We start from the raw sequence: 24,856 nt of genomic DNA on the forward strand, positions 1-24,856 counted from the left end.
GCTGCTTCTAGTACTGTTCGACCCATGGGGTAGGTTGGTGTAAAGACTTTCTCCTCATATTCAATGGAGGCCTTGGTGGCTTATCAGGCCCTAGAGATTTAGATATTAATTTTGAAATTCCTCTTAAGGGAATTCTTCAGAACCTCTTCCTTACTAGCAGAGGTGTGAGAAAGGTTGCTGTGTTACCTAAACTCATTGGAAAATGAGTTCCTCACAGCCAGTTCAGGTTAGGATTGCTGTAGGAGGAACTGAACCAACAGTGGTCTTCTATAGACAGCCTTCTCATTGAGGGTTGTAGCAGATGTAACTTGTCGGATAGGCAGTCAGAACTTGTGGTGGGGCATTCCCTTGTCTTCTCTTGCCACAGACTTATTGCTCTTTACAGACACCTTGAGAGAAGGATCCCTGTATCCCTAGATCTGTAGCAGGCCTTGGAAGCTGCAAAGAACCTACTTATTAGGCTTGCTTACCATCAGCTTGAATCACAAGCTTTCCAACTATCATCAATCCTGCTAGACAAGGTGGTGTGGGCAATGATACGTACATGGTTCTCTGGGACAATCTGGAATTGTATGCATTCCTACCCTTCTTCTTAATAGGACCAGTTTTGGACAAACAACTGCAGTTCAGTGATGTCCACAGGGCCCTCATCACCCCAAAGTAAGCTTGGATCCCAGGCCTTCTTATGATTTTGGTGGACCTCCTCAGAGCTCTTCTACACTGGAAGAAGCTCTTCTATCAGGCTGAACATTGGGTATACCAATAGAATCTTGGTATCCTCAGTCTTCATGCTTGAAGACTGTCTAATATTGCCTTGTCATAAGAGGTTTGTGCACCAGGTTATCATTTTGCCCTTTCTGAGGTATTCATCTGTTCTCTTTAATTGCAGTGTCCAACATGGGACTTGTTGCAGGTGGTTAAATGCCTCTCCAGTTCAGTGTACAAACCCTTGGTGAATGTTACACCACAAGATCTTACCCAAAAGACAGCTGTGCCTCAACTATGTTGGAAATGAGTTACACTGTACATGCTCTCTCTAGTGAATTTTTTAGAAAAAATTGAGTTAGTTTTGTGACAAAGACATAAAAACTTCCTCTCAGTCTCATCTGCACCTGTATTTTTATTTTATCCTTGCCTGTTCACATTGGGAACAAGAAAAATTTTTTTTTGTTGCTACATAGGAACTTGTCAGGATTTTTCTGTGCAAGACCAAAGCTTTTTGAAAATGTGAACCATTTGTTTTTACACAACTAGCATGAGTACCATGGAATTGTCTAAAAACACTTATTTCATTGAAAACTTACGATAACACTCCCAAACTTGTAGAACCATGCTCAGAGGTCAGGAGTCATGAAATTAGGACAATACATATCTGGTCTGTAAAAGAAATATCTGCTTTATGTCATGTAGGCTTCCAAATACCTTTTTACATTTTTAACTTTAGGAACATCCTGTAGATGTGGGCCAGTTTGTTACTCCCTCTCAAAAGAGGAGAGGATGCTCTTGAATGTGACTTTTCACTCCAAATTTTGGTTGCTCATCATGCAGTGGCATCAGCTGCCATACATTGCAGAGGAAAAGTACGGCTTTGGCCACTGTTGATTTAGCCCTTTGACAGTTCAGACTACAGTATGCGAATAGCTAAAATTCGCGAATACTTGAAACCCCCTCTAAAAATGCTTATATCTGCCTATATTTTAATAGTTTAAACACCAAATATACCTTAAACCACCATCCTAAAAATGCTTAAATTGCCTATTTTAATAGCTCAGGCTCAAAATATACCTGAAACTATCATCCTAAAAAACTTTAATATAATTTCAAAGTCGTCTTACAACATTACCCTTAAGAATATATGGCTTACAGCTATGAGTAAACACTCCTACAACTGTTACTCTTACAAAGGCAAAACTAATCAAGTTATCCCTATATTCAGAGGCGCACATTTTCTTTCATACAGTGTTCAAGCCTTACCATTTTCTTTTAACGCAGATAGGGGTAACATTGCTACATCATTTGGCAAACATTTTTTGAGAAAAAAATATATTTTATTGATATTTTGTTATGTTTACTTTAATATTAATATTTGAAATTAGTACTGTAAATAGTTTTTTTTATTAAAAAAATAATTTAATGCTATTGTTTATTTTTCAGGTACACATGCCTGTTTTTTTCTATATTGATCCTGAGTTTGTGGATGATCCTAAGATGGAGAATGTTGATCAGCTAACACTTTCTTATACCTTTTTTGAAGCTCGTGAAGGTGTTCCAATCCCTATCCCAAATTTTGCAAAATACTGATAAATACACATTGTAGCATTTATAAAGTGAAGTATAGATTGTAATGTTCATTTTTTTAGATGGTTCTTACCTCTCCATTACAGTATATAGCTTTACTCCATGCCAGTGGAAGTCCGACAGAGATGGCAAAAAAGCTCTAGAACACATGGTTTTCTGTGAATAGTATCTACACCATCTATTTCCACCCCACCCACCAGGGGACCAGTAGGTACAAACACTAGTAGGCTGTCAGTCTACATCTGTCGCTTGTTTTGACAGGAGGTAACAAATTGTTAAATGTACTTGGTTTTGATGTTGAGGAAATGATTTTATTTTTTTGATTTTCTTTAATATTTCTTTTGAACTTTGGGTCGGTAAGAATATGTAAGAGCTGTTTGTTAATAGTTTATTCTGTTGTATTAACCCTCATGTAGCATGTGCACTATTGAGGGAAAGATTGTACTTGGAATAAACGATGTGAGTCTCAGTCTAACAAAATCATATAGAAATTGATTGCGAGTGAAGAGAGCTCATTAGTTTGTAGAAACAAGTATGTATAGACGAAAGGGTGGGTCTTGTAAGATTTGTTTTATAGGGATGCATGGTTTGTCAGCTTCCCCTTTTAGTAACTGGATAGGTCCTCTGCTGCTTCTCTTCAATCTGTTACTCCAACTAAGCTTCCCATTGATTCAGGGCATTAGATTTGATAAGATTGAGTCAGATTTTATGTTCACTTGGTGTAAGTTTTGCTGGATTCTTTTTCTCTATGCTATCTCCCTTGGGTAATGTTAAGTTTGGGTATTTCCCCACATCAGAGGAAGGGTCAGCACCCCTGCTTTTGGCTTGCCATGTCCTTGGCACGCCCTTTCTTGCTCCCTCTGGTCTTGGAGCAACAGGGAACTGAGACATGTCAAAGAGCAGTGCATATGTGTGCCCATTGTCTCTGTCCCCTGTCTAGTCTGGTGTCAGTGGCGCAGCCCCAGCTCTATAGTAAGAATTTGTCCTCTGATAGGATCGCTTGGGAGAGAATAAGAGTAGCCTACGTTTTTCCGTATTTTAATTTTTACTGTAATGTATTGGCATGATAGTAAGAAATCAGCTAAAGCTGACTCGTTGAGGAAAGTTTCCTTTTGTTCTTTAGGAAAGTTTCACTTCATCTCTGTAGTTAAGGATCATTTGCGGTTTAAGGCTAGTATTAAGCATCAGTAAGTTTTTAGAGAGGAGTCTAGAATTGCTTGTGTTTTCCTTTGTATCATGACTTTTCGCCAGTGCGGTTGTATATGCCTCACAGTTTTGATGCACCGCTGCTCGCACCTAGTGCAGTTAAGATTTGCCAATGCCTCACCTCTCCGCTATATGCCAGCCCCTCAGGAGCCTCTCAGTAAGGAAGGCCTCCTAGTCACCCTCTCATGCACCTGTGCGACTATCACATGCAGCTGTCGCCTGTGTACCTATTGCCTACCTAAGGAAAATTTCAGCAAAGCACTTTCATTTTGGCTTCTTTTCGGTAGGAAGCTAGTTTCCTTTAGTAGTCTCTCAACGTTTGGCCTTGAAGATTCCAACTCATCCAGTTGCAGGAGTTTCTATATGTAAACAGTTGGTTGCCATTTTGGTTTTGTTTTCCCTGTGGTTCAGGAACTTTCTTGTTATAAGTTTTTCCTGATCAGAATTTTCTCTTTTTGTTGAGTGCACAGGTTGTCAACTGAATCAGTGCCCTCCTTTTGGGCCACAGAGCAAGTGGTTTCGTCAGCGGTGGCTTAAGAGTGGTTTTCAACCCTCGCTAGAAGCTTACCAGGATTCAACCCTTGGTAGAAGCTATCAGGAGCAAGCTCAGTGCGGTCAGCTGCTGCTCTTACACTATAGAGCATTGTAGTCTTTGCATTGGTCTCTGAGGAACTTTCTGGGGTGTGTTTGGTGGCTAAGTCTCTTCTTCATTTTTGTCCAATGGGCAGTTGTTGGAGCTATGTGTAGAACCATATGAAAACTATGTAGAACCATATGAAAAATGGTTGATTTCTTTGAAGTGGCAAATTTCTTTGTGTAAGGAGTAGCATGAATTATTCTGTGGAAAATAGAAACCATCATTGGTACTGCAATCACTCAAGGTTGTCTTGAATATGTTAGGGAGGTTTTAAAGAAGTTCATGGAAAGGTAGCCTCTTCAAGATGTATCAAATTATCTTGTCCATGTACCTTTTTTCAAGGAATATTTGCTTTTCTCCTCCATATATAGGAGAAAGAGAACTGCCTCATTTCTAGTGGTCTCTTTCCTAGTTATGAGGTAACTTTGGGGAAGGACTAGTCCCTGTGCAGATTTTTGTTTTTGAAGATAAAGAGATTCTCACAGTTACAACTGGTTATTCTTGCAGAGAAATAATTTCACCTTTATTCTCCATCATGTAATTTTTTAGTGTAGCTGCCGTTTGTCCTCAAAGGAGTTATGCTCTCATGGTCTGCTGAGATATTGCTGGGGAAAACATAATAATCCCACAGCCAGACCTGACATAATTAGCTGTCAACTTTGAACCACAAAGAATAATACATATATTGGTTCGTGTGTTGTGTTCTGTTCTTTAGTATTAGCAAACCCTATGGGTATCCGGAATAAAGAAAATGGTTAATAACCTGTGACTGTGCGTTGGACCAAAATTTGATGTGGGTTGTTGGGAATTATTTATCAGGAGCTAAACCATTTCATGACCTGTCAGTTTGAGGAGGAACAGCAGTTATACTATCAAAAAACAGGTTTTGATGTAGGGAAAACTTATTTTTGGTAGCTGCTGAGTCCTCAAACCCACCCACTCTCCCTGGGACTGGGGTGAACATTTTTGTCTTGCACAGTCCTGGCGTGTAATGGAGTTGAGGCAGTTGCTGTTAGACAGGAGATAGAGCTATCCTGCCCTGAGTCCTTTATAACACCTTTCTCTCTCTCTCTCTCTCTCTCTCTCTCTCTCTACTGTATTCTATTACTGTACATATTACTTAATAAAATGTTAACTACTGTATCATAAACATAAAAACACGATATCAAGCAAAGCAAGCTTTATCAAGTCAGGTCTGCCTAGCCCTCTCCATCCACCCAACACTGCATCCCCGCCCCCTCCCAGCCATAGAAACTGCTCCCAAGCTCCACCCACCTTCCAAAACAACCCCCGTCTGTGAGCCTTCCTTTACCCAGCCCTTCCCGTCCAGAGGCGGCAAGCCATTCGACCCCCCCACACCATGGAAACTTCTTGAGACCTCCCCTATCCCCCAAAACCCTTTCCTGGTCAGTCCTAGTATCGGCAGTGTTACCAACATTTTCTTGAGGCCGTGCGGCATTGCAAAACATCTGAGGGCAGTTTTTTCAAAGTTTTTGATCCCTGGTCCAGGTGTGTCGGATAACTATTTTGATAAACAGACTAATCCTGATAATTGAGGATTAATGTGTATATAAAATTATCTAGAATTAAGAAATTTACAAATGAAAAAATTAAAAAACCAATATTTAACAAATATAATGTAAGAAACAAATCGTTACTTTCAGGAGGGGAACCAACGACTGAGTGACATCAAACAAAAACAAAGACAGGGTCAAACTCAAGACAGGTACAGTTTTATAGAGGTAGTTTGGTTGTTTAAAGTCAGAACAAGCTTTGTAATGTATTATGACTCAGCTATTGCTAATTGATGAATTGAGGTGGCTCTGGAGAGAATTTTAAAATGTTTATATATAAAGGAAGAAAAAAGAAACGAGAGGGAAGAAGGTCCAGCAATTGCTCTCAAATGGCACAGTTGTTGGACAATTTATAAGCGCATACGTTGACGCATAATTTTTTATTATGCCGGGAAATAAGAGGAAGCTGATCAGTTTGTTGAATATACAATTTAGCCTATCCTAACATTAATTTCATTTATAGATTATGAAACATTTTTTAGATATATTATGTCCTAAAAATGAGCAGAGCTTTGTATTTTCTATATTTAGAAAACAAACGCTACTTCAGCTTAAAATAAATTTATAGCATTTGTCATTGTACTTTGCTAAATTCCTTAAGGTTTCTTCATAGTTCCTATACCTTATCCTCCACTTGGTTTTGGTTTCCACTGCCAAGAAAATCTCATTTCTTCACAACTATATTTCAGAAAATTCATACCCATCCAACTTTAAAAATAATTATAGCAGAATTTCTTAACTGTAAGTTTGTTCATGTTTTTAATTCCCTGATGTTCCCAAATTGGCTTTTTACTGTAGTATTACTTTTATTCATGATGTCTTTTATGCGCAGTTAAATTACCTTATGTACCACAACCTTCCAGCAGTTAACAGTAGAGCCATGCACAAGAACCCGTTAACCATTGGTTCTTTTGTCAGACATAATGATAAACTAAGCTCCCAGATGACTTCCAATGTCGTGTATTTATATACTTACCCCAAATGTAAGGTGGGGAGATATGTGGGGGCTTCTCGTCACGTACCAAAAGTGAGAATAGATTGTCATCGGGGAGTTAGTTATAGAACAGGTGTTAGGTTGACTACTAATCCAAAATTTTCCAATGTACGGGAGCATACCAAAAAGCTTAAACAGGATATCGAATATAAATATTTTAAAATTCTCTCCAGAGCCACCTAACCTCATCAATTAGCAATAGCTGAGTCATTATACATTAAGAAGCTTGTTCTGACTTTAAACAACCAAACTACCTGTACAACACTGTACTGTACCAATATGAGTTTGACCCGTCTTCCCTTTAGGCAGGTTCCTTCACGTGGTGAAGGGAGGCATAAGCCCTGGCTTTCTTCGCTCTTATGAAGAATAAGAGCCCGGCTCTGACGGATCACCTACAACCTTCGATTTAAATAGCTGCGGATATTTTCGTGACAAATTTCTTGGACCTGGTAACAGGAAAAGGTATCAGCTGGGATTGGGTTTATATCCAAGCTAAATAGTGAGAACTGTGGCAGACCATCAACTGCCCGATAATGTTCGGACTCGAGTTTTCAGGCGTGAATCATTCCCACGGACTGGACCACGGATTCCAGGGGCTCCAGTTCTGGGAATAGGACTCTCGGCATTCTGTCCCCGGCTTGCCCATAATGTGATTAGGTGGGGAGATTGTATTCCTAGTAATGCTCAGTCCTATCAAGCAGGTTGGCTTACACTCTGAGCCACTTAATCATGTTGTGCCATCCCCTTTGGGGTAGGGTAGGGATGCGGACATTTGGGAGTCGGTTCTCACTTGTGCCAGCTAGGTGGAGGAATGAACCATGAAAGGCTGATGATATCTTTTTAAGGTTTTCAAGTTTTTTTTTTTTTTTTTTTTTTTTTCTCCTCCTCAAATCTTTATGCAAAGTGAAAATAAAGATTCATACTCCTGCCCTTTGATGGTAGTGACTTGGCACAGATGACGACCGATGGAACCTCTTTGTAACAACCTTTTGAAAACAATAAAGAATCCAAATATAATCACACTGGAACCTATGCTCCAGCACACAACAATAAATCAAATAAAGTAAATATCGTCTTGACTCAACCTTGACTCACTTCGACTCTCTTGGGAGTGGAAGTTATCAAGGTTTCTAACCATGGAAACAGAACAGCAAATTTCAGCCCTAAAGTTAGAAAACTCTTATTAAAGGCACTCAACCCACAGAAATGTCGCTGACAAATAAATGAAGACGTGGCTGAGAAGCCACAACAAAAACCAGTCTGAGGACTATCTGTCAATAAAAGTGCTGACAACGTAAATGTAAAGTAAAAGAAGCATGACGCTTATGAACAGCATTCAGTACTATTGTACTTGAAAATAATGACGAACCGTTGACAAAAATATACTGCTGGACTTTCTTAAAAATGAGATATACCAAAACTAAGACTGTGAGGTATATATAATACCAAATAAACAAAATAATAAAAGCAATAAGAATTGGGTAAAATAAATTGGAGGGTCAAGAGTTACCTCAAAATGAAAACGGGGTCAAAATAGAGAATTGAGACCTTATGTTCAAACCGCCATAATACAAACAGGTAAGTATGGACACACAAAAGAAAAAACTGTCATAATGAATCTGTATGTGCTTATTGTGGTCTAACTAACATGCCACACAATGGAAAATGTAGTGAACCAAAACAGTAAAACTGTGGACAGGATCACTATGCTAGGTCCATGGAGTGTGTACTACATATACAATACAGAGTTGAAAATGTTGCAAGAACGAACAGGGATGTCTATCAGAGAGGCTAAATTGAATTAAAAGTAGAGGAATGCAAGATCCATCTAAGAAAATATTCATATTCCCAATAACAAGGAGCAAAATGAAGCAAAACGGAAACAGATAGAAATACAGAGCACAGAAAGCAAATCTCAAGAAAAAAAATTACACAATTTAGAAATAAAAATAAAAATTGTAAAAATAAAGAAACAGGTACAAATGAGATGATAATATTTTGTCCAATTCATTAAACATTAATGCAGATAGAACACAGGAGGATGCTGCTACTAAAGTTGACAGAAGAGGGTAGAGATAGACAGGAAATTAAAGATAAAAAAGGCCTTGAGAGAACAATTCACCCAAAAACGAAGAAACCAACTATTATTAGAGAAACATCAGTTAAACCAAAGATAAAGGAGATGAAAAAGGAACAAAACAAAACAAGCTAAGAATATACCTTTATCTCCTAAAATAATAATAGAACCCATGGAAGGCAAAATGTTGAGGAAGACTGAAGAAGTTTAGAAAGAGAATCATACCATAGGTGATAATGATTATGTCAAGGGAGAAGAGATTATTCTTCTCCAGTACTTTAAAATAAGATAAATGAAAGAGAAACACATAATGATAATACTTGTGGAGTGGAATGATTGTTTGTATGAATGGTACAACAACAAAAAGTATAACAAAAGATGGTTTAACAAACATTATAAGAAATTTATGAAATAGAAAAAGAAAACAGATTTGAGTAACCATGAAAGGTGCATGCATTGAGCACTTAGTCTAGTTATAAAGAAAAACAGATGAATGTCGAGTAAATTATTGAAAAATCTCCAAATTGATAATACAAAAGAAAGTAAAACTTGACCGCTATAAAATATATTTCTGGTTAGTTATATTATACAATGGAACGTGGAATGGTCTACAGACCAGACACCTAGAGAAATACAGCGTTATTAAAAAGAACATGAACTAATGATATTATGTTTGCAACATGTCAACAAACAATATTAACGATAGGTAAATATACCTTAGCATCTTCATCTAGAGAGTGAAGAAGGGAATTTAGAATCAAGTAGTATATGTACATAACAAAGTATGTTATGACAAAGTACCTGTAAACTTTACTGATTTGCAAACGCCGCAGTATTAGAATACGTAATAAAAACTATAATTATGTAATTCATAATTTGCAATCAGCCTAATAAAATTATGATGCTGACAAACCTCAAGAGTTACTTAATAATACTCAAAGGAACCAACGCTAATAGTAGGTGATCTTTTTTAATGCCCACAACCCAATGTGGGACTGTAATGTACAGAATCAAATAGAGCAGGAAATAAAATAGAGGAATTCATAGATTCATATGACATGTGCTGTATAAATGATAAACGAATCAGTACATATTTTTCTAAACACATGGAACATATTCTCAATCGATCTAACTTTCTATACAACAAACATAGTAGACAGATTGACTGAATACGGCAGACGACTTGCATACAAGTGATCATTTCCATATTAATTTCTTTTATTACAAAACAACCCACCAAACAGCGCCCTCGACATAACATTTATAAAGCAGATTGAAAACAATATGAATTCCAATAATTGTGAATATCCTAACATTTGAGTATTTCTGAAGCACTGAGCAATGAAACTAATAAATTTCTTGTTGATTTCATTACAAATGCTGCTGATAAAGCAATACCAAAAATCCAAATCCTATCCAATGAAACACAAAATCCCATGGTGGTCTGAAAAACTAACAGAATTAATAAAAATAAACACCAGATTGAAGACTTCACTAACACCTGAATAGAAAATTCAATAAATTAAACAAAACTTTACCGATATTAGTATAGGAACCTTACAAAACTAACTATATTATTATTAGAAATTGATACATTAAAACCTCTTTATAATAAAATATCTGCAAAGTTTAAAAGAGAAGTAATTCAAGGAAGAATCATTTCATGGAAAAATATGTATCAGATCTCTCTCTAAAATAATTCCATACCAAAAATAAGGGAAAAATTCAGAAAGTAAATATACTCACAGTTAAAAACCACCTAGACATGCTATAATAAAAGATGGAAAGAATACTTGATCTCAAAGAAATTAGTAATGTAATAGTGAAAATTTAGCAAAGTAAGTAGCAACAAAATTTAGATGAGCATTTCAACACAGAAAAATAATATAGAATTAATAAGAATAAATTTTGAAACAGTAGAAGATATATATTATAATAGAAAATTTAGTATGGAAGAGCTTGTGAATTTGCTCTGTTGAACAGCACAATCTGCCCCTGGAGGTGACAATATTTGCTTTGAAATGATATGCCATTTAGCACCTTTGGCAAAGACATATGTTAGAGTTTTATAACCACTTATGGCTTAGAAATTTATTTCTGATGAATGGCTAAAGCCATAATTATCTCCAATCCCCAAACCTGAAAAGATCCCAGTAATGTAAGCAATTACAGACCAATTTCTTAACAAGTTGTTTGTGCAAATTACTAGAGAAAATGGTAAATGCTCGACTAACATGGCACATACGAGAAAAAGGGATTTTGACAAAGGAAAAATCTATTTCTGAGGAAGGCCCCGTGTCACCCGGTGAAATTCCATTGTTGCACGAATTTCTAGGTATAAAATGCTAGATATACCAGAGAAAAAAGAGCTTTCAGGAATGCTGGGGTTACTACCCCCAGATTGAGCGTCTTCTCCAAGGAAGCCGTCGGTATAACCAAGGGTGAGTGAAAGGATCACTACCACGGAGTCTCACTCTAAAGATATCTCCCTGTTAAAACCCCCAGAAGAGAGCGGTGAGCCGTTACAGCCCCCACACACTGACGCCCGCCAGGCCGGCGACACCAGCGCCACCTACCTCATTCCAGGCTAGCACCACCCCCAGGCTTGGCATGTGCAAGAGGGGAGCAGAAGGTACCAGAGGGTCAACGTGACACGGGCCTCGAAATAGATTTTTCCTTGATCAAAACTTTTCGAGTCCAGCCTCTATGTCAGCCGGTGAAATAGTTGATAGAGAATCATGCCAAGGCTGCTAACTACGAGAAATGTTGTAATCTTGAAGAAAAACACAAGTTATGAAAATGGTTTAATCAGGATATCTCTCACATGAAAAATTGAATAATAAATTGAAAAGTACAGTAAAAATCTAATATTACGGTATATGTGACCAAGCCCACACGTGGCAGGAAACTCCAAAATACTTAAGACTACAAAGGTATAATGTTAATTCAAAAATTACTTAGACTAAAGAGTAAATATAACCTTATAGCTACACACGCAAGAGACAATACAACATGGGGAAGAATTACATATATATATATATATATATATATATATATATATATATATATATATATATATATATATATATATATATATATATGGGGTACATGGAGCAAAAATAAACCGCCTAGTACCCTAAAGAAAATTATAATCGTGAATACGTCAAATTATAGTTTCCACTAACAGAGACAATAATAATATCAATATGAGGAGCAAGGCAGTGAGGCATGATCAACTAGAGGGCAAGCAGAGAAGTAAATGAGGCAGCGGGCGGGGGTTAGGGAAGGACAGCATATGCACTCACTAAGGTGAGGAGATGACACTTCCTACAGCTATTGGGGAAACTTCAGGGCTTTCGAGTGTTTTTAAATAGTGGCGTTTAAATACTAGAGGTGATTTCCAACCCGTATATTTGGAGAGTTCTGAAATCCATATTATGAAAATAATTAATAGAGGTAGCAACTGCTCATGGGATATCATGAACTTTAGGAACTGAATCTGGGTTAGCTTGTTTAATAAAATACAAAATTTGTTGCCTTATTGCATTTATCGAAAAGAGTTCCACCTTTCTCCCTGATAAAAAGAGGACCCGACTTACACTGTGGAGTTCTTAAAAGGTAAGACTTTAAGGTATAGACTGGGAATAAAGACTGGTCTTGTGGAAGAGGCACCACCTTCCAAGGAGACCACCTGTCTTGAGGGTCTTCATTTTTAGCTAAAAATCTAGGATCAGGGGAAAGGAGGACTTCTCCGGACGGGAGAAACTAACAAAATCATCACCTCTAGAGAGAGCCGATAGCTCTGAGATTCTGGCACCTGAAGCCAAGCTAATCAAGTCTTTTCCTTAACAGATCCAAATAAGAGCATTGAAAGTTGTCAATCTCAGATGCTAACTTAAGAACATCATTGAGGAACCACGTAACAGAATGTGGGCGTGATACAGGTCTCAGACGAGCACATGCTCTAGGAATAGATGAAAAGTAGGAATCTGTAAGGTCAATTTTAAAGCCATATAAAATACCTTCTTCAGGGCTGACTTGGCTGTGGTAATAGTGGCCGGGGCAAGGCCTTTTCAAACAATGATCTAAAGAAGGTAACTGCTAGGTTAGTCAGTCATGATTTGGGCTTCAGATGCCTTCAGAAAGGAGGCCAATTTTTTGACTGCTGAAAATCATATTGTCTAAGAGTAGAATCTCTTTTATCTGATTCTAAAAACAAAGAGTGTTAACGGGGTCAATGTTTGCTCCCTTTTGGCATAACTTTATAAAGTCCATAAAACTAGGGCATTCTGAATTCTTGAGGAAGCTGACACAGTCTTGGTTTGTACTGTCTGGGTCAGTTTGGGCTTGGGAATCCAAGACTCTGCAACCCCAGTTCCTGAAGAAGAGGAACCAATTGCTCTTTGGCCAATAGGGGCTACCAGGGCTGGTTGACCTTTGAATGTCCTGAGTTTGTGTAATACTTTCAGCAGCAAGTTTATTGGGGAAACAGATAAATCTTCTCCCAATTGTTCCAATCTATCATCATTGCGTCCGTGGCACGCCTGAGGGTCCAGGTTCGGAGCCACATAACAGGGAAGCTTGAAGTTGCTCTCCGTCGCGAACAGATCCACTTGGAGACCCGAACCTGGCGGCAAATCCAATTGAATGATTCCCCGTCCAGGGACCACTCCGTCTCCAACGGAGTGGTTCTGGACAGGGAATCTGCCACCACGTTCCGCACCCCGCTAGGTGGGTGGCTGACAGATGCCAGCTGTGCTTGTTCGCCAGGAGAAAATAGCAATCATAACCTGGTTTACTCGACCTGATTTGGAGCCGCCCCTGTTGATGCAATGAACTACCACTGCGCTGTCCAATACCAGCCTGATATGAATCCGGCTGGGGGCGGATTTTCTTTAAAGTTAGAAAACCGCCATAGCTTCCAGGGTGTTTATATGGAACTGCTGAAACATTGTGGACCACGTTTCCTTGTACTTTTTGTTTTGGCGAATATCCTCCCCAGCCGCTTAGAGAAGCGTCCTGTGTGAACAACTAGCGCCGGAGGGGGAAACTGAAGTGGAACTGTCTTGGACAGGCCACTGACTGTGGACCAAGGCCGCAGTCTCGCCTTTAAAATTCGGGAATAGAGGAGACCTTGTCTCTGAGCTTGACATTGGCTCGACTCCGCCACACTCTGTTTATGTCTTTTAATTTTGCTTTTAAGAGCAGGTCAGTCACTGAGGCAAATTGAAGGGACCCAAGGATTCTTTCTTGGGACCAGCGGGATGCTGATTGGTTTTTCAGAAATTTTCTGGTAAGGATGCTATCTCCTTCCGCTTGGGAGGCGGGAGGATAACGTGTAAGAGGACAGATCCCACTGGAGACCCAGCCACTGAAACCGGGACTCGGAGTCAGGCGGGACTTCTCTCTGTTCAGCTGAAAACCTAACGACTCCAGGAAGTTGATGACCGTGGCCGTAGCCTTCCGACATTCTAGAACTGTTGGAGCCCAAATTATCCAATCGTCTAGGTACGCTGCTAGGGATATCCCTCGGGACCGGAGTTGCTGAACTACCGTGTCCGCCAGCTTGGTAAATATCGTGGGTGCAATGTTTAGACCGAAAGGCATGACCCTGAAGGAGTAGGCTTGATTCCCAGTCTGAAACCCAGGAACGGAGAGAAGCTCCGCGCAACCGGGACGTGATAGTAAGCGTCTGAAAGATCGATAGAGGTGGTGACGGCTCCACGCGAAAGTAGAGTCCGCACCTGAGCTACCGTAAGCATGCAAAAATTTGTCGCATTTTATGTAGAGATTTAGACGCGACAGATCCAGGATCACTCTTTGCTGATCGGAGTCTTTTTGGGAACAGTGAATAACCTGCCTTGAAAACTTTAGGTGCCTTACTTTCTTTATTGCTCGCTTGTTGAGCAATTCTGCCACATAATCCTGTAGGACTGATGAGGGTGGCTGGTAAAACCTGATCAGAGGAGGAGGTCTTTGATCCAGCTCCATCCTAGACCCTTGGACACATTGCTGTGTGCCCAAGGGCTGAAGGTCCATTGGTCCCTGAACCAGTAAAGGCGACCACCTACCTGTTTGTTCTCAGTGGGAGGGAGCGGGTTTGTTCCCCTCTACCACGTCCAGGCTTACCTCTTGGAGTGGTGTTGGACTTTCCTCTGTAAGGGGCCCTACCTCTTCCCCCCCTTGCACTCCTATTAAGGCTGTGAAAGAATCCACGGCCCTCATAGGTTGGATTGTATGCTGGTGAAGCAACATACGAGGGTGCGGCAAGGGAATGGGCTGGTTGAACCAGCACATATTGTTGGGGATGAGCCTTTGAGGTGGAGGGTGTGCCACTGCCGAGACCGGGACGGCTTGGACTACTGCCTGATGGTGGGGCCTCTTGTGCCTCCTGAATCGTTTGCCTCCTCTCGTCTGGGGGCCGCCAGATTCTGTGGTCTTGCGCTTGTAGGCAGAGATGCCCCAGCGAGAGCGCAGACTCTGGTTGGCCCTTGTTGCCTCCCTAAGAACATTAGTAACCTCTTCTTCAGGGAAGAGGTTAGGTCCCCAGATCGAGCTCTTCACGAGCTTGTTAGGCTCATGACAGATGGTGGCATCAGCAAAGATAAATTTCCTGCATTCAAGCCTGGCCATCATAAAATCAAACAGGTCGGACTGAAATCCCGCCAACAGGGATTAGCCAAGACCTGAAAGAAAGGGCCTCCTCTGCACAGGAGACGGCAGTGGCTTCAGTGAGGCAGACGGAGTTCAAAGACCGGGCTAGCTTAGTCCGGGCCTCAAACTCCGCCTTCAGCAAAGCTTCCGGCTTGGGAAGCTGCTCACTAAACTGGGAAGCTGCGGGTCCAGCTTTCCCACAGTAAAGGTGGACGGAGCATCAATCCAAAACTCATCACTTTAAATACCAGGGATGTGGAGTCTGTTTCCTTCAATTGTGGTAATGGGTTGCCATCAAACACGCTCGGCCGTAGCCAGAGCGACTTTGTTTAAACAGGGAGTCGGCAACCTGTCACCCAGGGCAAACATAGTGAAGCTGCCCTTGAAAGGCGTCAATTTAGTATTATCTGCCTGCCACCCATCAGAGTGCGCAGGAGAGCCGACATTGAGCCTGGTCCCTAGGGAAGATCACTGTCTCCCTGGGAACCTTGTCAGAGCGCACCCAGGCTTCCTCCATCAGCCTAACGAAGCCTGGGTAAGGGGGCAAGAGATCGGGATGAAAGAACTCTAAGCTCTTCCAACCACCTCGTGCCAAGACCTTCAACCGTCAGGTTGCCATCGTGTTGATAGCCCGGAGGGCGAAACGCCAAGGGTTCCCGACGTCAAAGGGAGGGAGATCCAGCCTGTCTGGAATGACATACTGGGGTTCGCTCGCCTGGATTATAGCTATCCCCGCCAGTATATTGTCATGACTTCTCAGAAATCTTTATTATCAGAGATTTGAGTGAATTTGGACTCAACCTCCGCCGAGAACCTCTCGAAAAGCTGGTTAGCAAAAGACTCCGGATCAAAGGCAGGCTGGCGAGAGGGCTTGGTTTTGATGCCCTTTACTAGCGCCTTTGCCGGAGGAACCAGACTTGCTCCCCGGAGGCTACCGGTGCTGAGACCTTAGCCTTCGACGGGGAAAGGCAGATGCTTTCCTGGAAGACGAGGACTTAAAGCCCCTTATGCCTTCCATGAAGTCTTCAACTTCAACTTGGGGACAGCTGATGGAGCTCTGTCACCCATGGAGGAAGACTTCACAAAACCTGCAAAAGAAGATATTGATGAAGCTGGGGAGTCAAAAGGGGGCCCCCCAAGAACCTCACTTACCTCGCTACTTACCACCTGGTCCTGTTCAGTGTCATGGGGTTCCAGGTCCAAGTCTAACGCTGCAACATCCTCCTGAAACCCCGCGTATAGGATGTCCACTTGGGGTGGCTGGGTCGATCCCGGATCTGCTGGATGATGGGGGTGGTGTTCTTCAACCCAACCAAGAAAACCCGGCGGAGAGGAATGAAAGTGTGGGAGAGAATGTTCAAACCCGTCGAGTCGGAGCGAAAAACGAACCACCAACACAAACACAGCGCTGCTTGGGACTGTCTGGGAGAGAACGAATCCTCTACCAGAGGGAGTCCCCCAACTCGGAGAAAACGCCATCTAGCGGCCACCCGCACATTAGAGCAAAAGCTGGTAGGAGGGGAAGGGGGAGGTGGTGGGGTAGGGAAGAGGGGTAGGCTACGAGAGTGAAAAACAGGAGACAAGGGAAAATGATTCACCCGCAACTGCAAACACACACCACTCCAAGAATTATTAAAACTTGGTAGGGTGGCCTACTCCAGGGGAGGGATGCAACAAGACTCAATGCCCAACTCCTGACTAGGCGACAGTTAATAAAATACCGAACTAGGCCTAGCCTAGGCTAACGGAAGGATACGGGAAGGGAGGAGGAAGGAAAACAGGGAGAGAAATTTTGTGCCGAGAGCCAACCGGGACCGAAAAGAGGGGGGGGCAAAAAGGCGACTAGCCTAGAGGAGACACACCTAATGAACTCCATTCCTTCAAAAAGAAGGAAGAGAACGAAGGCCTACCCTGCCACCCCAAAACGACCATTTACAGAGGGAAACAGCAAACAAAACTCCCTCAACCCGATGGATCCTCCACGCCAACCTAAAGGGCGAGAGGAAAGGAAGCAACATGAGCCTAATGTAATAGGCAAGGGAAAGACCCACACCCATAATAAACCATCACACACAAAACATAGAATTTAACAATAAATCATGTCGTGAGGTGCGTAGCCTTACGGGAAGCGGTTAGATCTGAGGCTGCCGCTACCTCGAGGAGGTAAAAGTAATGAATATATACATAACAGAGCACCAACGCCAAGAAAAAATAAAACATAGCCTTAATATAGACTAAAATAAAGTAATACCAACAAGGAACTCAGCCTGTTGGGAAACTGAGACGGGCACCACGGAACCTAATAGGGACTCCAAAAAGTATATCGAATTTATTAAGACTCAAAAGGGGGCCACCGTTAAACCCGCCAGGATGAGAACCGGGGCCAGATAATAACATATAACGACAAGGAGACAACCCCGACAGAAAGAGACTGATGGGGTCGCCATCGGGCTGTCATGGCTGGTAGGGGACGCCAGGTGTCATAACAAAGTTCTCATAATTGTGAAAACAGAGACAATTACAGCCAAATTATCGAAAAACCCCACAATAAGATGGTACTTAACTTGAGATGGTAAAGCTGCTCAAGACATGATGAATTGGAAAATAATCCAATAAAAGGCACAAGCACAAAAGAGAGTAGTAGCAAGTCACGCATTTGAAAATGGAATGAGGTAGGTGGCGCTATGTTGTTTGAAATGATCCTGCCATTTTAGTGTGTGGGGCTGTAACGGCTCACTGCTCTTTCTTGGGGTTTTAACAGGAGATATCTTTCGAAATGAGACTCCGTGGTAGTGATCCTTTCACTATACCCTTGGTTATACCGACGCCTTCCTTGGAGAAGACGCCGATCTGGGGGTAGTAACCCCAGCATTCCTGAAAGCTTTTTTCTCTGGTATATCTAGCATTTTATACCTAGAAATTCGTGCAACAATGGAATTTCACCATTATGACACGGGGCTGGACTCAGAAATAAAATTTTAACTCCCACTCAGTTTGGGTCACAGTGTAACAGATCTACATTAGATTCTCTGTAACTTAGAAAGACCATATACAGAAGGTTTTGAACGAAAACAAATTACTAATTGTCTTTTTGACATTGAAAAAGCATAAATTACATTACATGGAGGTATGCTATATTAAAAACTTTACAAAACAACAACATCTGTGGACATTTACCTAGGTTTATACAAAACTTTTTGACAAATCGCAGTTTTCAAGTGAGAATAGATGATGTTCTGTCTAGAACATTTCCTCTAGAAAATGGTGTTCCACAGGAAGCGTCCTTAGTGGCACACTGTTTACGTTAGCAATTAATGATATCAGTAAAAATCTACCTACTGGTATTAAAAGTAACCAGTATATGGTTGATTTTGCCATATATTATTCAGCATCTTGAATAAAACATGCAGAACGAATCATTAACAAAAGCATAGTAAAAATAGATGAATGGGCTTTATCTGTAGGCTTTAAATTTTCCATAGATAAAACCTAAGCAATCATGTTTTATAAAAACAAAAAATGGAAAAAAGGAGAAGAAATAGACATAAAAATCAGAAACCATAGTATACCAATTGGCCAAACAGCAAAATTTTTAGGATTAGTATTTGATACATGAACTGGAAAGCCCACATAACATACATGAAATCAAAATGTAAAAGAGCATTAAACCTAATTAAAAAACTGTCGAACACTACTTGGGGAGCCGATAGACATACCCTTACTTTATTGTATAAAGCAACAGTGGGCGTCTATCGTTGATTATGGAAGTGAAATATATGGCTCGGCATCAGATGCAGTGCTGAAAACGGTAGACCCAATTCATAATGAGGGTCTTAGAATATGTTCAGGAGTTGATCATCACCAACATCATCTTTACAAGTTGAATGTGGTGAACTACCTCTGTCTCTCCATAGAGAGCTAGTAACGATGAAGAGTGCTCTGAGAATTCAGACAAATGATTCCCCAACCAAAAATTATTTGGATTAAGAGATGTTTTATAAACAATCATCCACCTTCTTTCCCAATTAGGGCTAGAAGATTGTTTGAGTCGCTAAATATGTATATAGAATTATCTGTAATGTTAAAATTGCCTTCCTTGGACAATGAATAAAATGAAAATTTGTACACACTTGAAATATTTATCAAAAAATCATTCATGTACTCCAGAATACCAAAGACAACATGCAGTAGAGCATATAATCCGGGAAGGTCCACATTATGCAATATACACTGACGGATCTAAATCACAATACGGAGGGGATATGCTATGTATCCCAAAACAAAACGTATCAGTTCTCTTTCCCAGACAAAGCCTCTGTATATACAGCTGAATTATGTGCAATAGTATCGGCCATAAAAATAATTAGAGAAGTCTCATATAATAATTTTGTAATTTATGACTCCAGAAGTGCTATAGAAGCTATTCAAAGCTATAATCCCAAAATAATATTGTGCAACATATAAAAATCTCTACTCCATAAATTGTATAATAAGGGAAAAAATATTGAAATATGTTGGATCCCTGCCCATGTAGGGATTAAGGGAAATGAAGAGGCTGATAAAGCAGCTAAAGAAGCAGTCCACTTGACAAGAACAAATGTAGACATCCCTATCAGTGACTATACAAAATATATAAAAACAGTCATTGTAAAAAAATGGCAAAATATATGGAACGAAGAACCTGAAAATAATAAATTAAAACAGATAAAATCCAGTGTTGGAAAATGGAGTTCAATCATATCAAAGAGAGAGACAAGCACAAGTAATTTGACACGTCTTCAATAGGCCATACTGTTTTGACACATGGACACTTAATGAACAGTCCATGTGGCCCCTTCCCAAATGCCCAGATTGCAATGTGCTGATAACAGTTAAGCATATACAGTGTGAATGTCCAAAATATAACCTGCAGCGATTATCAAATTTTGGAAATAGACCGATAGAAGAAATTTTGTCAGAATCTTCAACGTTCTCAATAGCACCCATTTTAATGTTCATGAGAAGCTGCAAATTAATTGGAAAAATATAAGAAAAAACAATCAATCAGTAATGAATTTTAAAACAAGTAAATTTTATGATTTTACTTAATTTATTTTAAATTTTAATATACCTTTTTAGTGAGTATGTATGGGAGCATGAGTTTAAATGTATTTATTGTGTGAGTGTGTTCCAGTATGAAAGGTATGCCTTTACAGCTTTTAATTTCATTTTCATTTTCGTTTATCATCATTGACAAGTGACCTATTAGGTCCCAGTGCTAGGCTTCTAGCCTAGACTTGTCATTCCATCCTAATCCCTCGGGCCAGCCCTATGAGAGCTGATGGTCAGCTCAGTGGTCTGGTTAAACTATTTTAATAATAATAATAATAATTGACCCTGTCTTTGTTTTGTTTGGTGTCACTCAGATCTGTTAAACATTGGTTTTTTTCATTTTTTAATACATAATTTCTTTCACTGATTCTTTTTAACAACTCTATATATTATAATTGTGTTTTTCAGCTTTGAAAATGAGGCTGTGTCCTCTAAATGCCAGCTTTTATAATAAATGGACAAACAGTTCATGATGCCTCCTTCAGTTCGTTACATGTATACAGTCATACTCCGAACTTACGCGAGGTTAGGTTCCAGAACCCCTTGCGCAGGGTGAATTTTCGAGCAAGTTTGGCATGGTCTCTAAAAATGCTAATAACTGCTTATTTCTAAAGTTTAAACACTAAATATGATCCTAATCATGCTCCCAAATTATTAAGTTAACTTTTAAATGAAATTAAAGTTACTGTAATTTCATTTAAAAGTTAGCTTAATACATTACCCTTAAAAAAGAGAAATAAATGGTTGACAAAAATTGAGAGTTGGAAGAGAATTTTTCTCTCTCTCTTCCAACCGATATATTTTTAGAAAATCTCAACCTCTTTTTAACAACTTCTTTATTCTGCATCTCTTTCTCTTTGTTCTGAAATGCTTTTTCATGAACAAACAGTGTTTTATATTTTGACTAATACAACTCTCAGTTATTATCTCTCTATGTTTTAGAATGTATTTGCAACACTAGCGCATTTACACTCCGTAGACGATACAGGTCAAATTAGATTAATTTAAACCATCTACTGTACAGGTAAAGACGTACAGAGAATTAAGAAGTTGTAAAGATGTGTGAGCGCTAACTATGAACGAGAGAGAGAGAGAGATAAGGGTTGTCCTTACTTAAGAGAGTGAAATTATTTATCAATTATTACGGAGACAGAGAATAACACGAGAGAGATATTGTCCTTACTTGAAATATCAAGTTATATTATTTATGAATTATTACGGAGAGAGAGAGAGAGTTATTCTTATGTTAGATATCAGAAGATGGAAATTCAGTATTAAACTAACTTTTAAATGAAATTAAAGTTACTGTATTTTCAGTTAAAAGTTAGCTTAATACATTACCCTAAAAAAAAGAAATAAATGGTTGTCATAAGAATACAGGAGTGTGTGGCTCTCTCCCCCATTCCACCGATCTATTTTTAGAAGTCTTCTCGACCTCGTTTTTAAAAACTTCTTTATTCTGTCACTTTCTTTTGTTCTGAAATGCTCTGTCTCTATGTTTTAGAACTCTAGCATTATTTACAGTTTGTAAACGGTTTTCCACAGGTAAAATTAGATCAATTCAAAAATTATCTACTGTACAGTTAAAGACATAAAAGAAACAGTGCTGTAATACGTAGGTTGGCTAACTTCGAACGAGAAAGAGAGAAAGGGAGAGAGTGAGAGAGAGACAACATTGTCCTTACTTAAGAGAGTGAAATTTTTTACGAATTATTACGGACACACACACAGAGTGAGAGAGAGAGAGAGAATTACAAGAAAAATTTGACCACTGATTAGCAACACTTCCCTTCTTGTCTTGGTAAATGACATGTCTGACAGCTTTTGCCTTCCACCTTCTTACAAAAGACGAGGGAAGAATTTGTTCAAAATAATATGAATTTTGTAATTACAGTCCTATTATTATTATTATTATTATTATTATTATTATTATTATTATTATTATTATTATTTATTTGAAAATTAGTACTTATTATTAGGTAAAAAGTTTATTTATCATACAAATAAACATACCAGTATACATGTACCATAAAAATTCATTTAACTAAAAGAGAGAGAGAGAGAGAAATTATTACTTTTAATAATATTTAATGTTAATTAATTTACACATAAACGCTTGAAAACTTATAAATTACGTATAAAAATTAAACGAACACTTTTGCAGGGCTTCTCAGTGTTTGCAAATGTTCACGTGTCTGTGAAAAACTCGTATATGACCATTAATTGGGTTCCAATGAAAAATTCGTGTGTGTGAATTCGTGCAACTCGAATTGCGGAAGTTTGAGGTATTACTGTATATATATATACTATATATATATATATATAGATATAGATATATATACAGTCAGTCCCCAGTTATTGGTGGCTTGGCTATTGGCCATCTAGTTTTATGATGCTTGTCTAGCAATGATGATAACTGGATTTTCAGCACCGAACCCCAGGGATTGGCACAATTATCACCGATTGAAGTTATTGGCGATTTTCAGTTATCGTCACCCCTTCAGGAACGGAACCTAGCCATATATACATACATACATATATATATATATTATATATATATATATATATATATATATATATATATTTTATATATATATATATATATATATATATATATATATATATATATAATATATATATATATATATATATATATATATATATATATATATATATATATATATATATATATATATATATATATATATATATATATATATATATATATATATATATATATATATATATATATATATATATATATATATATATATATATATATATATATATATATATATATATATATATATATATATATATATATATATATATATATATATATATATATATATATATATATATATATATATATATATATATATATATATATATATATATATATATATATATATATATATATATATATATATATATATATATATATATATATATATATATTATATATATATATATATATATATATATATATATATATATATATATATATATATATATATATATATATATATATATATATATATACAGTCATCGGAAATAAACTCGAACACCCCCTTTAAATGAACAGAAATCAGAGCAATGTTATAAAAATGGAAAATAAGTAAAGTTTTTTGTTTTATTACCTTTTATTCAATATTTTGACATTTCTCCATTATTTTTACGTACCATCGTGTACAAAAGTCCATTCCCTTGCCATCCAGAGAGAGAACGCGAATCTGGTGACTATGAAACACCGAAGCAGTTAAACAAGTAACCAACGGAAGACCCAACAGATGTCGCACCATGAGGACATATGGGAACATGAAGGAGGAATGGGAAGCAGCTATTTTTCTTGAGCATAGAGTAAAGTTCCTATATTTCAGTACCGTTAAGAAAGTGAACGTAAAGTTTTTGTTGTGGACGATACTGACTTTGTGTGTAAAATGTGCAGTTAAGAAAATATGCGAAGTAAATCTGAGAACAAAAGTGCTTAGGAAGTCAGTATTCATGAATTAGTATTTCCTATAGATTATTATGTCTTATCAACGGACATGACTGTCCACAAGATCAATACAAAACATTTCAGCTTCAGTGTTTATGGTTTATAAGATACGAGCACCTGTAGGGAGCACTAATTCATGAATGCTGACTTTCTAAGCAAAACCCTTACGATCACTTTTTTAACAATATTAGAATATGGAGACTTTACTCTATGCTCAAGAAAATTACCCACTCCTCCTCCCCATGCAATATCTGTTGGGTCTTCCATTTGTTACTTGTTCAACCACTTTGGTGTTTCATAGTCACTGGATTCTTGTTCACTCTCTGGATGGCCAAGGGAATGGACTTTTGTGCATGATAGTACTTAAAAATAATGGAGAAATGTCAAAATACTGAATAAAGTTAATAAAACAAAAACTTTGCTTATTATTTTTCGTTTCTATAACATTGCTCTGATTTTTGTTCATTTAAAGGGAGTGTTCGGAGTTTTTTTATGGTGTCTATGTATATATATATATATATATATATATATATATATATATATATATATATATATATATATATATATGTGTGTGTGTGTGTATGTATGTATGTATGTATGTATGTATGTATACAGGCAGTCCCCAGTTTACGACGGTTCCGGCTTACGGCGTTCCGAGGTTACAACGCTTTTCAAATATATTCATCAGAAATTATTTCTGGCTTACGCACGCATGTTCCGGGTTACGACGCGGCGTCGTCGCCGATCCGACGGAAGAAATATGGCCCCAAAACGGCAGAATAATCATAATTTGAAGGTTTTTTTATGTAAAACTCAATAATAATGC

The 24,856-nt window shown here is 38.5% G+C and overlaps 1 protein-coding gene across 6 annotated transcripts in view; it reads left to right on the top strand.

The window, feature by feature from the left end:
* Positions 1-24,856, top strand: part of Cox11 (Cytochrome c oxidase copper chaperone COX11) — a 263,017-nt gene that overhangs the window by 150,231 nt on the left and 87,930 nt on the right. For 5 of the 6 annotated variants that reach the window (XR_010854281.1, XR_010854280.1, XM_067110184.1 and 2 more), the window contains one exon: positions 2,155-2,341. The exons of the other annotated variant lie outside the window; for it this stretch is intronic. Coding sequence is in view for 3 of the 5 variants with exons in the window: in XM_067110184.1 (XP_066966285.1) it covers positions 2,155-2,301 (147 nt within the window). In the remaining 2 variants the exon portion in view is untranslated. Of the gene's footprint in view, positions 1-2,154; positions 2,342-24,856 lie in introns of those variants that run through there. 6 annotated transcript variants of the gene reach the window in all.

The sequence above is a fragment of the Macrobrachium rosenbergii genome, chromosome 10, assembly GCF_040412425.1.
Source record: "Macrobrachium rosenbergii isolate ZJJX-2024 chromosome 10, ASM4041242v1, whole genome shotgun sequence".
Taxonomy (NCBI): domain Eukaryota; kingdom Metazoa; phylum Arthropoda; class Malacostraca; order Decapoda; family Palaemonidae; genus Macrobrachium; species Macrobrachium rosenbergii.